Genomic DNA, 15,479 nt, shown 5'->3' on the forward strand with positions numbered 1-15,479 from the left:
TACATTACATGTATCTGTGTATATATTTGCCACCAGTCTGCGTTTGATGGTGTTTATCTTGGCTTTGCGTTGAGTCCAAGTTAAGTTTCCCCATAGGGACAACATCCATATCAGGACACACTGTGACACACCATTTGTTTCATGGTTCAATTGTGTAGCTGCCATTTTCTGTCATTTAATTGTAAGTCAAACATATTAATTTGTACAGGACATTCCATGTGAAAATAAGAAGACTTTTGCTGAAACATCGCACATTTTATGGCAGGAAAATGCTTGCACAAAGTGGCAACAAGTATGCTGTGTTTTATAGAAATTCCTCAACAAACAGCAAGATAACTGCTTTCAGAATCTGGGTCAGATGAAACATAATTTAGGTTAAATCTGCTTGGTTGCATAATGTTTGTTCTGGAAGTGCCACTTAATATTTTTACGTGAAAATCCCATAAAAAATCTTTCTTGTCCTTCCTATTTAGGCCGACTTTTATGAGCCGCCAGCTTCACAGAGTCCTGAGCAACATCACTAAAACTTTAATTTAACTCTTGTGCTGCTCAACTCCACACCTGGTGCCTCTGCAGCATGAGAGCAAATGGCATGAAACGGTCATAAATAAAAAGATAGGGCCTCTCAGACTGATTGTTGACCTACAAACAATCACTCATAAGATCAGCGTACACAACTAGAAACCGTGGGTAGATATTTGAATGTTAAGAAACTAATCAAAGTCAGACTCAACAAAGTTTGTTCAAGTTTAATGCCACATTAAATTCAAAATAATTTTTAAAAAATCATATAATGTTTTCACAGCTACAAACTTTTGCTCATCTAGAGATGAACACATTTTAATACGTGTTTAAGCCAAATATGGAGCCAGACGTGAATGACAGGTTTAATTATCTGACAGTGTTTTTCCCCAAATGGCCCTTTTTATTGGATTAAAGGGAACCACACAACAGAGCAACCGGACAATAAAATGGCATCTGTTGCTATGAGTATCTACAGGCAGTGTTGTAGTGGAAAATTGCTTGTAGACGTGTTTAGGTTTCTTCCCCCCTTTTTGGTTTCGGGTCACTTTCTTCAGTAGGAGACATGTATACTGACAAATGATAACTTAGAAAACCCAGCGAGTCAGATGCAGTGTTTCAGGTGTTTTTCATGTTTTACAGGTCTAATATCAGGAGTTAGTTTATTGCTCTTCACTGTAAAACATCATAGAGAGATTGAGTCAAATCGTCATCTTCTCTAGTTTACTTGTGAATTTTGTTCATGTCTAGTTAATTGAACCTAAAGTTTAAAATGGTTATATTTACAATTCGCTCAAACCTAGGGAAAGAAGCAACATGGGGCCGCCGCTCACTGGTCTCACCATTCAGAGCATCGGAAATCAGGGTTGGATGCCATGCCCACTGGGCAGTAGGCAGGAGTGGGCACCTAGGCATATCGCCCACTGGTGGCATAGAATAGTTGTGGGGATGTGGAACGTCACCTCACTGGCGGGGAAGGAACCTGAGCTGGTGCGGGAGGTGGAACGGTACCGGCTAGAGATAGTTGGGCTCACCTCCACACACAACAAGGGTTCTGGAACCAAGCTCCTGGAGATGGTTTGGACTCTCTCTTTTCCAGAGTTGCTCAGGGTGAGAGGCGCTGGGCAGGTGTGGGGAAACTCATGAGCCTCTGGCTGAGCATTGCTTCAGTGAAGTTCTCAGAGAATGAGAAGGTCACCTCTCTGTGACTGAGTGTTGCAGAAAGGAAAACTCTGTTTGTTCTTATGCACCAAACAGCAGTTCAGAGGAATCATACTTCTTGGAGTCTCTGGGTGGTGTCCTGGAAGGGGTGCCGCCTGTGGACTAGTTCTAATGGTTGACTTCAACGCTCACATGGGCAATGATGGATAAACCTGGAAGGGACTGATTGGGAGGAACGGTCTGAACCAGAGTAGTGTTTGGTTGTTGAACTTCTGTGCTAGTCATAGACTGGCCATAACAAACACCATGTTCAAACATAAGGTGGCTCATAAGTGTACCTGGTACCAGTCGTATCGTCAGACCTGCGGCTGCATATCTCAGACACTCGGGTGAAGAGCGGAACAAAGCTGTCAACTGATCACACCTGGTGGTGAGTTAGATCCAATGGCGGCAAAGGCTGCCAGACAGACCTGGTAAATGCAAGCCTTGTAAAGGGCTGCTGCTGCGGTAGTCGTGGAAACTAAAACTCGGGTGTGGGAGGAGTTCGGAGAGACTATGTAGAAGGACTCTTGGTTGGCCTCGGGGAAATTCTGGTAAACCATTTGATGACTCAGGAAGGGGAAGCAGAGCTTCGCCCAGGATGTGTACAGTAGGGGTGGAGAACTGTTGACCCAGACAAAACGTCCAATACAGAGGAGTGAAGACTTGGGGGAACCTTCGTCCATAGCCGTGATAGAAGTTGCAGAGGTGGTTAAGAAGCTCCTTGGTGGCAGGTGTGGATGAGATTCGCACTGAGATGCTGAAGGTTCTGGACATTGTTGGAATATCTTGGTTGACACATCTCTTCAATGTTAGTCGAATGATTTACAATGTGCATTACCTGAAAGCACTGTACTGGCCAAGCTGTTTGGAAGTTATAGTGAACTAAGCTAAATGAAGCATGAGCTAGAGCAACATGACAAAATTCTTTACTACATCTGAAGCTACTTTACTTTTTACCTTTTTTTTTTACATTTAATATTCTTAATTTTCTGACAAATAGAAGTGTTTCTAAAGTAATTATCAAGAAAATTTGAACAAATTTATCAAATGTAACAAAAAAAATTAGAGCTTTGGGTGTAGGCTGACTTACACATAGCTGTAATAAATCAATCAGCAGGTTTGGAACTGAAAAGCTATCTGACTTATAAAACAGTGCCATTACCTACTATTAAAGCAGTAACACCACTATCTCATTCAACAATGCAAAAGCATGATGTTGGGTGGAAATGTGGAAAGAAAACAAAAAAATTAGGCAGCCGTTTACAGTATAAAATATAATTGAATGTAATGCAGTAATGGCATTCTGTGCTGATTTCGGTACGTATTCTCCTGTAAATCAAGTATTTGTATTATTCCTGCTAAGTCAACACATGCAGGAATGCGCAAAATGAACCTGAAACGCTTTCAGAAAGGTAAACTCTTTAAATGTTCCACCTTTTCATTTCAGTGATAAAATAATGTATTTTAATGAAAGTATAAACCTCTGGTTTTCAATAGCTCATATCTGTCCTGTGTTGGAGGCATCTTTGCATCTATACTCTGCACCCCCCTTGAGATCCATCCTGTGTAGTTATTTATCAGTGTGTTCTACTTCTATCCAACATCTCGGACTCTCTCCATCTCATCTTCCACATTTAAATTACCTCTTCACCTTAACACACCTCCTATTTTCCTTTTGCTTTTTTTTCTCCTCTTCACTCACTTGAACATTGTCTCAGCCTCACTGTTGCCAAACCAGACTTTAAGATGAGGACTGAAGTTTTCCCCGTGGATCTCCAGCATGGCGACGTGTCCTCCACCGTTAACCTGCAGTAACACACACACACACACACACACACACACAGAGCATGTTTAATTGTCTGACGCAGTATTTTTCGCACATGGCCCCCTTTAAGGATTACAGGAAACCAGGCAACAGACCAGCATGCCAATAAAACTCAATCTGTCGGTATGTAAAGGTAGACTTGCACTGGAAGTCCAGTGTCTATGTAAGGTGGGTGGAGTAAAATCCATGAATCAATAACTATAAATAATGTTTGGGGTGTAAAATTTAAAGAAAATACACTCCAGGCGTAGTTTGGCTTTCGTTTCAATGTGGATTCCCAGTCAGTGAGGTTTTAGGTTTGTCTTTAGTGCTTCTCACTCCGACAAGCTTCTGTTTTAAATTTAGTAACAACAGAACAGACGCAAGAAGCATACGGAGAGATTCTTGTAAGTCTTTGCTGCTGTCTACTCAGTAAACTCACCTCTAGCCCTGTGATAACTGGAAAAGGACTAACTGGTGTCTGGATACAGGCCAGGCCCTGGTTAAAGGTGAATTCCACTGCTTCAACACCGATGATAGTCCAACAGGATCCATCATTCAGGATCACTCTGCTGGGGTCTCTGACACTGGATGGAGCCTGAAGGAAAGGTTGGAGGAGATGTTAGAGGGAAGGAAAGAGGAGTGAGACAACATGATTAGTGTCATGAGGTAGGGATAGATGGAAGCATTAGAAAGAAGAACAGAGATGGACAGAGCAGGTGTAGAGCTGGAAAAGAGAGTAAACACTAAGAAGGGGGGAGAAGGAGTGAGAGAAACTCACCTGGTGCTGTATGATGGTGTCATTAGATAAGCACAGATAGGCATGAGGATTGTCTCTGAACTGAAAGGCGCATTTGTGGAGCTGAGAAACAGGTTCATCCACATCTAAGATGGCGTGCTGCTTGTTAACCTTCCGAATCACCTGAAAGCAATAAAAATCTTAGGAAAGTTTTCACAACTCCAAACCAAATATTTTCTGTCATGACAACAGGATCATTGTGGGTAGCTCTCCGATTTCTCACTACTTTGACAAAACTTAAGATGTTTTCTGACAGCTTATTTCTTTTGAGACTGGTGCATAACACACAGACAGGCATCCCCCACCCTTACGTTAATCCAGTGTTTCTCAAATAGTGGGGCGCGCCCCCCTGGGGGGCGCAGAGGCATGTCAAGGGGGGCGCAGGAGACTGGGAGGAAAAGGTCCTTCAACACGGAACTAATTAGCTGAACTATTGTTTTAACGTCGGCCTGTTTTTCGCGGCGTACAACAATACTGAAATTGTGCTGGCCCATAGACTGTATATGCCATAGATATATAAAAAAAATAGAGTTCCAACTTCCGGCGAAAATCAACTCCTGAACGGAACTCTGACGTAAGTTGAGGACCTCCTGTATTTTGGTTGAGAGCTCTTCTGCATATTAAATATCTTTTATTTTCTTTCAGGTTTTGTAATATCAACTTGAGCAAAGTTTGCTTTTGGTTGTTATTTTTCTTTGATTTTAGTAGCACCCATTTGCTTTAAACCCCCTCACTTTTTGTACTTTGTTGACCATACCTCCTTTCAAAAATAAATCCCGCCTATCATTCTGGAGCTCAGTGTTTGTTTCGCTTTCTTTCTGTTACTGTCTAGCTACCCTAGCCAGAGGGGTCGTAGCACAGGTATATGACCATAAACCAAAGAACTGAACACATTAAGATTTTAAAGTGATCCAGCATGGGGATTAGGATGTCACATTTGTGTTTTGGGGGGGAATGCTGGAGGTGGGGCCTTGAACAGTTTGTGGCTGAGTGTGATGCAGCTGGATAGGCATCTGCAGATCTTAGGGCATGGTTCTCTCCCAGAACATTATGGCATGACCCTGTCATGTGAAGGGGGCAAGTCGATCCTAGTTGCCAGACCATTTCCAAGTACTGGGAAGAGAGATCGTGAGAAAGACCATAGGTTGGGTGCAATTTCTATAGTGAGTTGGTTGCTGTACTATACGTCTGTGGTAACGAAGGAGCTGAGCTGTGTGGGAAAGCTCTCTATTTACCAGTCAATCTACGTCTACACTTATCATCATCATCATGTCAGCTCGTGATTTTTTGTATTGAGGATGAGAGAACACTGATATAAGTGACTGAAATTAGTTTCCCCCCCCCCCACTGGGTTGCTTAGCTCACTCTCCAAAATCAGGTAAGAATTTCATAAAGTTTGCCTTGCAGATGTACAGAAGAAGAGGAAAGAACTTTAAATCCAGCATAACTCTGGTTGAGATAGCACAGCTGCCAACAGGAAACTGACAAAGTGAGCTAATAATTCAGTATTGAGATTTTAAAAGGTGTACAAACTGTACATCAACCAGGTGATTGATGGCTACACAGTGATTTATCCTAGGTATCTCCTAACTCAACGTATTAACACACTTAAAGACACACAGAATACCAAACACTCTGTTCGTCTGCTGATGCTGCTGAACTGTTTGGTCCACCCTCTTCAGACCCTGAACACTGACCACAACCAAAAATCCAAAAGAAGCAGCTCATCATGCCAACGACTCTGCAGGAAAAAAATCTCTATCTTCAAACAAACCTTGCAGCAATAAGCCTCAACTAGAAAAACATATAGAGGTGTAGAGTGTGGCTGTACCTTCACCATGGACCAGCAGACCAGCGGCTGAGGTTGTTATGACAGCAGTTTAGGGGGTGCAGAGAAGGGGTCTGCTCAGCAAAATGTGAAGGGATCTGGTCTAAGTATAACTGAAACTGGATGATGGGAGGAACACTAACAACGTTTTAGGGATTAGCATGTTATATAATAACTGCACACACAGCTGTAAGACACAGAAGACTTAGGGATGGTGGTCAAATAATCAGGCAGGTCGGCAAAATGCAGAGATTTCCTTCCTCTGTGGTCATACATTTGTCATTCAGGACTTCGTAGTGATAAGAGTTTGCAGTGCCAACATTACTTAGATTATTTTTGAATCAGAAATATCAGCTAACTCTGCACCAGTGTTGCATTTCACAAACAAACAAGGTTGCATTAAAAGAGCTAGGAATTTAGCATCTTGCTCAAGGGCACTTCAGCATGGTGTATGATTACAGTCATGAGGATTTAAACGCAGATTCTCAGAGTATTAGCAGGATTTTTTAAATTCCTCATGGTTATTGTTTTAATTTCCTGAGATGAGCTGAAGAAAGCGAATGTTTATTACCCTGCTAAACGCAGTTTCCCAGAATCTCTCCAACAAAGGCAAAGCGTGCAAAGTTAGCATGACACTTTGAGCCATATGAACCACATTTATGCGAAATACAAAAATATGCTGAGGTTAATTGATTATTCTAAATTTGCCCGTAGGTGTGAGTGCCAGTGTGATTGTTTGTCCTGCTTTAAGCTACTGTATTGTTTTTAAGTTATTTTCTTGTTTTCCACTGTGAAGCATTTTGGTCACCCTTTGGGCTGTTGTAAAGGCCTATACAAAGAAACTTTGATTGACTGATTGACTGAAATATGCTGAAGTCCCAGAATTCTCCTTTCAGAGTCTGCAGCCATGCCAGCAGTGCTGTTGAGTAACACACACCAGTCAGAGAATCATCAACAATGCAATCTTTCCTGAAGGAAAGAAACATTTCAGTCCATCTAGATGTTGTTTTCATCTGGATGAAGGTGGTTGGTCAAACATCTGGCCAAGGCTTGAAACCTCACTTTAGTGGGACGTGTCTACGGGTTCCATCGCATCTTTCCATTCATTGTCTGTGTAACAGCACTTGTCCACAGAATAAATCATTTCGTTGCTTCCCGTTCACTGAATATGTTACATAAACTGTACAACACATAAAACATACAATACATTCACAGTGAGTATGCATATAGCACGGTACATTTACATTGATTCTGCTATATCTGTGCATGTGTGTGTGTGTGTGTGTGTGGTGTGTGTGTCTCTGTGTCTGTGTGTGCGTCTGTGTGTCTGTGTGTCTGTGTGTGGTGTGTGTGTGTGTGTGTGTGTGTGGTGTGTGTGTGTGTGTGTGTGTGTGTGTGTGTGGTGTGTGTGTGTGTGTGTGTGTGTGGTGTGTGTGTGTGTGTGTGTGTGTGTGTGTGTGTGTGTGTGTGTGGTGTGTGTGTGTGTGTGTGTGTGGTGTGTGTGTGTGTGTGTGTGTGTGTGTGTGTGTGCGCGCGTGTGTGTGTGCGTGTGTGTGTATGTGTGTGTGTGTGTGTGTGTGTGTGTGTGTGTGTGTGTGTGTGTGTGTGTGTGTGTGTGTGTGTGCGTTACCATGGGAGGCAGAGCTACTCCAGACTCAGTGCACACTAACTGGACCACACAGCCATAGCAGATGAAGCCTTCGCTCAGCACAAACCCCGCTTGCTCAGCACGTTGGTCATCCACTACACACACACACACACACACACAAAACTGTGTATGAATATTTACACATATGAACGGACAAAACACACATTTTGCAGTTTTATTGGTTGAAGTTTATTGTCTGCACTTTAGTTTTATCGATTCCCATAAAATAACTTTTAATTATTGCTGTGATGACTTCCTTTTCTATAAACAGATGAATGCAGACAAATAGACGGTTTGTGTGTGTGTGTGTGTGTGTGTGTGTGTGTGTGTGTGTGTGTGTGTGTGTGTGTGTGTGTGTGTGTGATAGCAGAGAGGATAGAGCGCTGATAGATGAATGACTGAGGTGTGGTGGTGGGAGGTCCACACCAGGCACTGTGTTAAATAAATAACCTCACAGATCTGTAGACGGCTCTTGCAGACGTGTTTGAGGAAAACGCTGGTGAAAAACCGCGCACACACTGACTGTATTTATGCAGGGTGGCCGAGCAGTGAGAGGAGCTGTCTAGTGACTGGAAGGTACAAGTCTGAAGTCAGCGACGGCCACCGTTCAACCCTGATTCAGTTTCTTCAACAAAGACTCAGAGCTCCTGATGGTGACTCCACCCTCCTGACAACTCAGATATAGGAAGAAATGACCATCTACGTAACAGTTTAATAAAGCCTAAACATATCTGCAGTGATGTTGTATCATTTAGTCACATTGATTTCCTTTACTGGCGTCCAACCCTGCATGCATGGGTCAACTGAAGAAATGATAAAATGTCTTAGAGACAGGAAAAAAAAGCACACTGATAGTTCCAGAAATCTAATCTGCTGGTCAGCGGTGACTAATCTGTGTCCACAGAATAAAATCCCGTACAGCTAAACTACATTATCAATTACATTTAGAAGGAAACATAATGCTATTCAGAAATAAACTTAACTTCAGACCTGTCAGGTGGTGGGAAAGACAGCCAGTTTGAAAAATCAACAAAAATAAAGTTAGGAGGCATTAAGGGTGAACAGAAGCATAAACCAGCAACCAGACCTTAATGCAGGAGGTCAGATTTTAACATCCCATGATGGACAAGAGACCATCTGTCTTAGAATTAAGTTTAGTTTTCTCTAATTGTTCACTTTCAGTTTCCACTCATGGTAGGTTTCCGAAAATATTACGCTTTGTTAAATACTTGGTTAAGATCAGTCACTAAAATGATTTGGTTCAGGTTAGTAAAAGTTTTATGGTTTGAGTTGAAATGTGACCCTTTGAGTACATGTTTGAAGCTTATCCTGATTTGGAATACTAATAGAATCTAAACTCACTTAACCAAACATAACATTGATTAAACAAGTAAATATTAATTTCTGTGGGCACCCAGGTAGCTCAACTGGCTGAGTGGGAGACCCATGAACAGGGGCTATAGTCCCCATTGCAGTGGCCTGGCTTTGATTCCAGCTCAGGGCCCTTTACTGCAGGTCTTCCCCCCATTCTTCTCCCTACTTTCCTGTCTGTCTCTCAACTAACCTCTCTAATAAAGCCAACAAAAGGTTAAAAAATAAAATGTGATTTCGCTATATGAGAGTTACATATTAACATTTCTTTTCAATGGTAATAATCCCTTCATGAAAGTGAAGTGGTGAAGTCCCTACCCCAAATCCACCCACCTATCTGCTACTAGCTGAAGCTCAAGCGCACCAGTTCTCCCACAGCTTTGCTCAAAAGCTGTAAAATTAAATCACAATGGCAAGTTGTAACATTGTAGTAATTCAGCCATACATGTTCAAACCAATTCTAAAGAGGAAGAACTATACAGAAAGCTCCACCTTGCAAATTGACAGGATTGGTTCTTTCAGGGGGCTGCATGGTGGATCAGTGGTTAGCACTTTTGCCTTGCAGCTAGAACATCCCTGGTTCACTTCCCTGGAGTCTCCATGTTCTCCTGTACATGTGTGGGTTTTCTCCAGGTTCTCCAGCTTCCTCCCACAGTCCACAAACATACTGAGGTTAATTGGTGATTCTAAATTGTCTGTAGGTGTGAATGTGAGTGTTTGTCTCTATGTGTAGCCCTGTGATAGAGTGTTACCTGTCCAGGTGAACCTGTGATAGACTGTTACCTGTCCAGGTGAACCTGTGATAGACTGTTACCTGTCCAGGTGAACCTGTGATAGACTGTTACCTGTCCAGGTGAACCTGTGATAGACTGTTACCTGTCCAGGTGAACCTGTGATAGACTGTTACCTGTCCAGGTGTCCCCTACCTTCATCCTCAGTCAGCTGGGATAGACTCCAGCCCCCCATGACCCTGATGAGGACTAAGTGGTGTATAGATAATGGATGGGTGGTTCTTTCAGTTTGTTACATATGAAACTCTGAAAGTGTGTTTTAGTGACTGTCATTGGTACGCTGCAGTCTCAAGCTGGAAACACTGAGTCATGGAGTTGACGGCTGATTTCACTCATGGGGTGACATGTACCATATAAAAAGCACTATATATTGCCGTAAACAAGGTAAGAAACTTTATTTCAATTAGAAGGGGTTGTGAAGGAAAAATTCCTCTTCCCTTTTCTAAGGTCATAATGGTCTTCAGACAGGCAGATGCTGCAGGAAAATAGATACTGTTTATTCTGACGTGACTAAGCAGACTAGCTGTCTCCATATCGGTCTGTCATCTAAATGTGACCTTCTTCCAACTACAGTATATAGCCAGAGATCAGAGAGAATCCTGAGAGCTGATGCTGGCTCTGCATGTACTGCTGCTCTGTTGGTGTCACTTCTCCTGATGTCAGTAGACCTTAACCTAAGTCATCTGAGTCTCCAGCGTGTCTCTCTCTGTCTGCCTCCTCATACTTTCTCAACATCACTGAACTTCCAGAACAGGTGCCTTGCAAAATTCTAATTCAAAAGCTTTGTTTCCAAAATTTTTACAACATGCAACAGAGGGATAGCGGAGCAACAAAGTATAGAGCGACTGGCTTCAGTCTCCAGCAGCATATTTCTATCTGTCTGAGAGACTTGCTGTGTGGATAAGTGTGCTACTGCCAGTGGACTGTTATATCCCTGCAGTTTCATGTTTGTCAGTCCTACTTACATTGTCTAGTGAAGTCCTGAAGATACTCTAATAATAATAATGAACTTTCTAATATAGCACCTTTCAAAAACAAAGTTAGAATGTGCTTCACATTAAAAAGTATACTTGAAGTAAAGAACCAGAACTTTAAGGATCAACATGAAAACATAATCCAAATAAGTACAACAATTCCTTCAATTACAAAAAAACTAACATTTAAAACTTAAAAGTGAGTTTTAATAAAAGATTTTAAAGAGGACAGTGAGTGAGATCAGTGAGATGGAAGATCGAAGTATGACGTAGACCTCGGAGTTTCACCCTTTGTGTGACACATAACTCATTTCAAACTTACATACAGTACATGTTGTGTTGTTGGGCTGTATCAGCATCATATGCTAAAGCCATCATGGTGTTTATGGATTCTACAAGCATTTCCAACCCTCTGTTCTTGATTTAAAGTCAAACAGTCTGACCACATTATGACCTTCCCAGTATACAAGGCATATGTCTGTGTGTGAATATACTGTATAGTTAACACACACACACACACACACACACACACACACTTACCCATGGTGATGGTGAAGGCTGTCCACTGTCTGGCGCTGGCTATGAAAGCTCCTCTGTCCACGGAGAGGTAGCGAGTGCTGACCGTCTGGGAGCGTAGACGGTTGAACAAAGCTACCCTGGAGCACGACGAGATGCACACTGAAAATACCCAGACAGACACAAAGACACACTGTACGACACACTGTACGACACATTGTACAACACAGTACATCAGGACTCTTCTGAGTGTGAGAATGTGGGTTTAATGCTTGACACGTTATCTGAAGTGGGACACAGAAATGTGTACCTCGATCCTCCAGTTCACGGTTTCTATTCTGCTATTGTGTTTGGTTCCGATGTACAAGTAGACTGAGGTTACACACATTTACTTTTCAATGTCATCAGGACACCAAACCTTCAACATCCATCTCAAACTTAACAATTCAAACAATGACTAATATATGGTTTCGCTTGTACATTAAGGTACACTACGGTTCACTTAGAAATGTCCTAATTTTTGAAAGAAAAGCAATTTCTTTTCAATGAAGACAACATTAAATGAATGATAAATCCAGTGTAGACACTGTTCATGTGGTAAATGACTATTCTAGCCGGAAACAGCTGATTTTTAATGGAATATCTCCATAGGGGTACAGAGGAACATTTCCAGCAACCATCACTCCTGTGTTCTAATGCTACATTGTGTTAGCTAATGGTGTTGAAAGGCTCATTGATGATTAGAAAACCCTTGTGCAACCTTTTGAACAGTAGTGTATAATAACTCTGGATCAGTTGCAGCTGTAGAGCAATAAAAATTAAAATGATGCTTCAGTGGGTTTCCCTAGAAGCCTTGTAGATCAACTCCTTTTGTTCGTTGTTAGGTGCAGATGACATAAATAGATGTAAAATAAGGGAGAAAGACCCATCAGAAACTGAAGCACTTTGTTTCATAACTGAATATAAATGAGTCTGGTGGAACGGGAGATTCACATCATGGATGTTCAGCAGACAAATCTGCAGCAACTGCATGATGCCAATATGGACCAAAATCTCTGAGGAATGTTTTCACCACCTTGCTGAAAATATGACAACAAGAATCAAGGCAGTTCTGAAGGCAAAAGGGGGTCCAACCTTTTACTAGTAAGGTGTACCTAATAAAGTGGTCAGTGAGTGTATATAATCAGTCTTAAAGTCTGAACCTGAAATGTTTCCTCACAAGGACACAAACACACTCATGTCTGTAGAAGACAGGTACAGGGTTAGTCTCCACGGTAACCAGAGCAGTGTGATGTCACCTGAGCTGCTGTCTCTGCTGTCAGGATGATGTCTCCTTTAAGCATGTGTGTGTGTGTGTGTGTGTGTGTGTGTGTGTGTGTGTGTGTGTGTGTGTGTGTGTGTGTGTGTGTGTGTGTGTGTGTGTGTGTGTGTAGGTTTTGGATGACTGAATAAAACTGACCCTGTGACCCACAGTGACTCCACAGCACAGGAAGTCATGACAGTAGCAACCAGCTGTCAATTAACGCCACCCAGTCGACACAGCCACCTGACTTGCTAATTTAAACTTCTAATCATTTGAGCTGTACTTGTATAAACTGCTGGGTAGTTTAAATAACTACAAAACATCATATTTTAAAAGAACTTGATGTTTCTTCTGTGCAAAAAACTTAATTTGTAAAGTAACTAAAGCTGTCAGATAAATGTAGTGAAGTAAAAAGTACAGTATTTTACTCTGAAATGTAGTCAAGTAGAAAGTAGCATGAAAATAAAAGACTAAAGCAAAGTACAAGTACCTCCAGTTTGTACTTAAAGCAAATACACTTAGTTACATTCCACCACTAATAGGTAACATGGACTTTTTTTTATTAATATGCCCCTTTAACCCTCTGAACTCAAAGCAATTTTGTTTGTTTTTTTTTTTACTCATTGTGGACTTGTTTTTCACTGTAATATAAAGTCCTGCAGCTTTATGGAAACAGTAACACAGTTAACAATCATAAAACATAAGATAAAACATAACATATGCAAGAGATATTTTACTACGTACATTTTAAAATAGTTTCTCTACTTATTTCTTATCTGTCGTGTATAAACACAGCCAGCAGTTCAGCTGAAAAGTTCCTGACTTTTTGTTGCTTGACTTTGGCATTTTGTAAATGAAGTTTGTAAAATAAAATGATTCTTGGAAAGTTTGAATTTCAGTAACTCTCTGGTTATCCAGTTCCTTGCTCTGATCATTATCATGATTGTGGAGATTTTTAATAAACTATTTGGAATTTAGAGAGTTAAAAAAAATGCTCAAACAGAGCATTTTTTTTTAAAAACTCTCTAAATTCCAAAAACCAACAAACTTATTTGAAAGGCACATAGTTTACTAAAAATCTCCACAATCATGATAATTATCGGAGCCAGGAACTGTTCCTGGCATATATATGTAAATACATATTTACATATATTTATATTTATTTGACCTTTTTGATTTTCTTTTTAGAGCTTTTAGAGTTTTATATCCAACAAAGGTCTGAAATACATATTTATATAAATAAGATAATTATAATAACATTTTTATAAAATAAAAATTCCACTAATGTCTAAATTGTAATAGGAAAATAAGAAAATACAAAAAATAAAAAATAAAATAGTCTGACACTGATGATGATGATGATACCAGTGCTATTTAAAGATAAGTCCAAACACTGATTTTTGTTGGCTTGAAAAGTGTAATAAAATACAGAATAATTTGTCTGAGTGACTCACGGTCAGCGTTCTTCATGGACTGTCTCTTCTGGGAGGGTTTGGAGATGACTTTGATCATCTTGCTCTGGAAAGAACCGAGCTCATGTCTGTTGCCCAGAAAGAGTCGCAGCAGAAGGCAGAAGTGTTTCCTCTTGTCCTGATCAGAGATGAACAGCGACTTGGCACAAGCAAACATCTGCTGCAGACAGATTGGGAGAGAGTTCAGGATGGCTCTGGAGTGCGTCAGAATTTCATTCAAACACTGACTGGAAGATGTCAGATGATGGAGACTTTCCAAGAATACAGTACAGCTTAAGAGACACTTCAAACTTTTGAAATGAAAGATTCTGTTTAAGCCTCTGAACCCCAAAACCTACTGACAGGTCTAAAAGGCATGTTGTCTTTAAGAAAAGTCACCAAAAATGACTCAATATATAGTTACATACAAAAAGAAGTGATGGATTTTCAATTTTCAGATGGTCCTTGAGTTGTTCACCTGTTCTGTGCCATTTGATCAAGAATAACAGACAAATCTAAGCTTGAAATCATGGCATTTAATCAGTCACTTTCTTTTATGTGTCTCATTAAAAAAAAAATCTAATAAAAACTGTTGGGTCTAACCAGACTCTGCTAAAACAGAAAAAAAAATCTGCCCTCCAATGTCCTAAATACCTGGTTTCCCACTGGTGGGGTTAACACTACATTTCAGAGAGGTTTAAAACTTTCTGAGTATCCTTGCATTAAGGTGGACAATTTACCAAATCAAGGATTAAAATCATGATATCTCATCAGAAACCTAACCAATGACTCATATCCAATTTTGTCAAAAATAAAATCAGAAAATATTAGCTGTAACAAAATTTAGTTAAAAAAAAAAATTACAATAGGGTCCGTTGGTGCTCGGACCCTAATTAAATCCTGCATTCCTTGACGGAACTGACAAAAATCCAGGGACTTTTAGCTGAACTGCAGACTGTGTTTACACAGAACAGAGAGAGGACTGGTATAGCATGTAGCATTACCATTTCCTCCAGTAGTACTAGTATTATTAGTAGTATTAGTAATACCTGGGAGCTTTGGTAAAATGTTGTGCATGTGTGGCACACCTAAAAGCTGGTGACCACATTTTGTTTTAATTAAATTCAGTTTTAAAATATCCCAGCTAGGATAACATTTTATTCTAAATAAAGGACAGGAAGACAGCAGCACCCCAAGAGGGAACTGTTGACATCGGCACTGTTGCACCGGGGCCACCTTAGGGGGACGGAAACGGCTTCACCCCAGATG

At 40.8% G+C, this 15,479-nt stretch overlaps 1 protein-coding gene across 4 annotated transcripts in view; it reads right to left on the reverse strand.

Annotated features, from left to right (window-relative positions):
• The window catches only part of rbpjl (recombination signal binding protein for immunoglobulin kappa J region-like), a 42,855-nt gene that overhangs the window by 5,318 nt on the left and 22,058 nt on the right, over positions 1–15,479 (reverse strand). For 3 of the 4 annotated variants that reach the window (XM_035948061.2, XM_055010783.1, XM_055010781.1), the window contains exons 7-12: positions 14,214–14,391; positions 11,481–11,618; positions 7,787–7,899; positions 4,311–4,451; positions 3,972–4,127; positions 3,428–3,531 (exon numbers count right to left, since the gene is read on the reverse strand). In XM_035948061.2, the coding sequence (XP_035803954.2) occupies positions 3,428–3,531; positions 3,972–4,127; positions 4,311–4,451; positions 7,787–7,899; positions 11,481–11,618; positions 14,214–14,391 (830 nt within the window). The remainder of the gene's footprint in view (positions 1–3,427; positions 3,532–3,971; positions 4,128–4,310; positions 4,452–7,786; positions 7,900–11,480; positions 11,619–14,213; positions 14,392–15,479) is intronic. The other variant, XM_055010782.1, reaches the window with a different exon arrangement.

This window comes from Amphiprion ocellaris, chromosome 5 (genome assembly GCF_022539595.1).
Source record: "Amphiprion ocellaris isolate individual 3 ecotype Okinawa chromosome 5, ASM2253959v1, whole genome shotgun sequence".
Classification (NCBI taxonomy): domain Eukaryota; kingdom Metazoa; phylum Chordata; class Actinopteri; family Pomacentridae; genus Amphiprion; species Amphiprion ocellaris.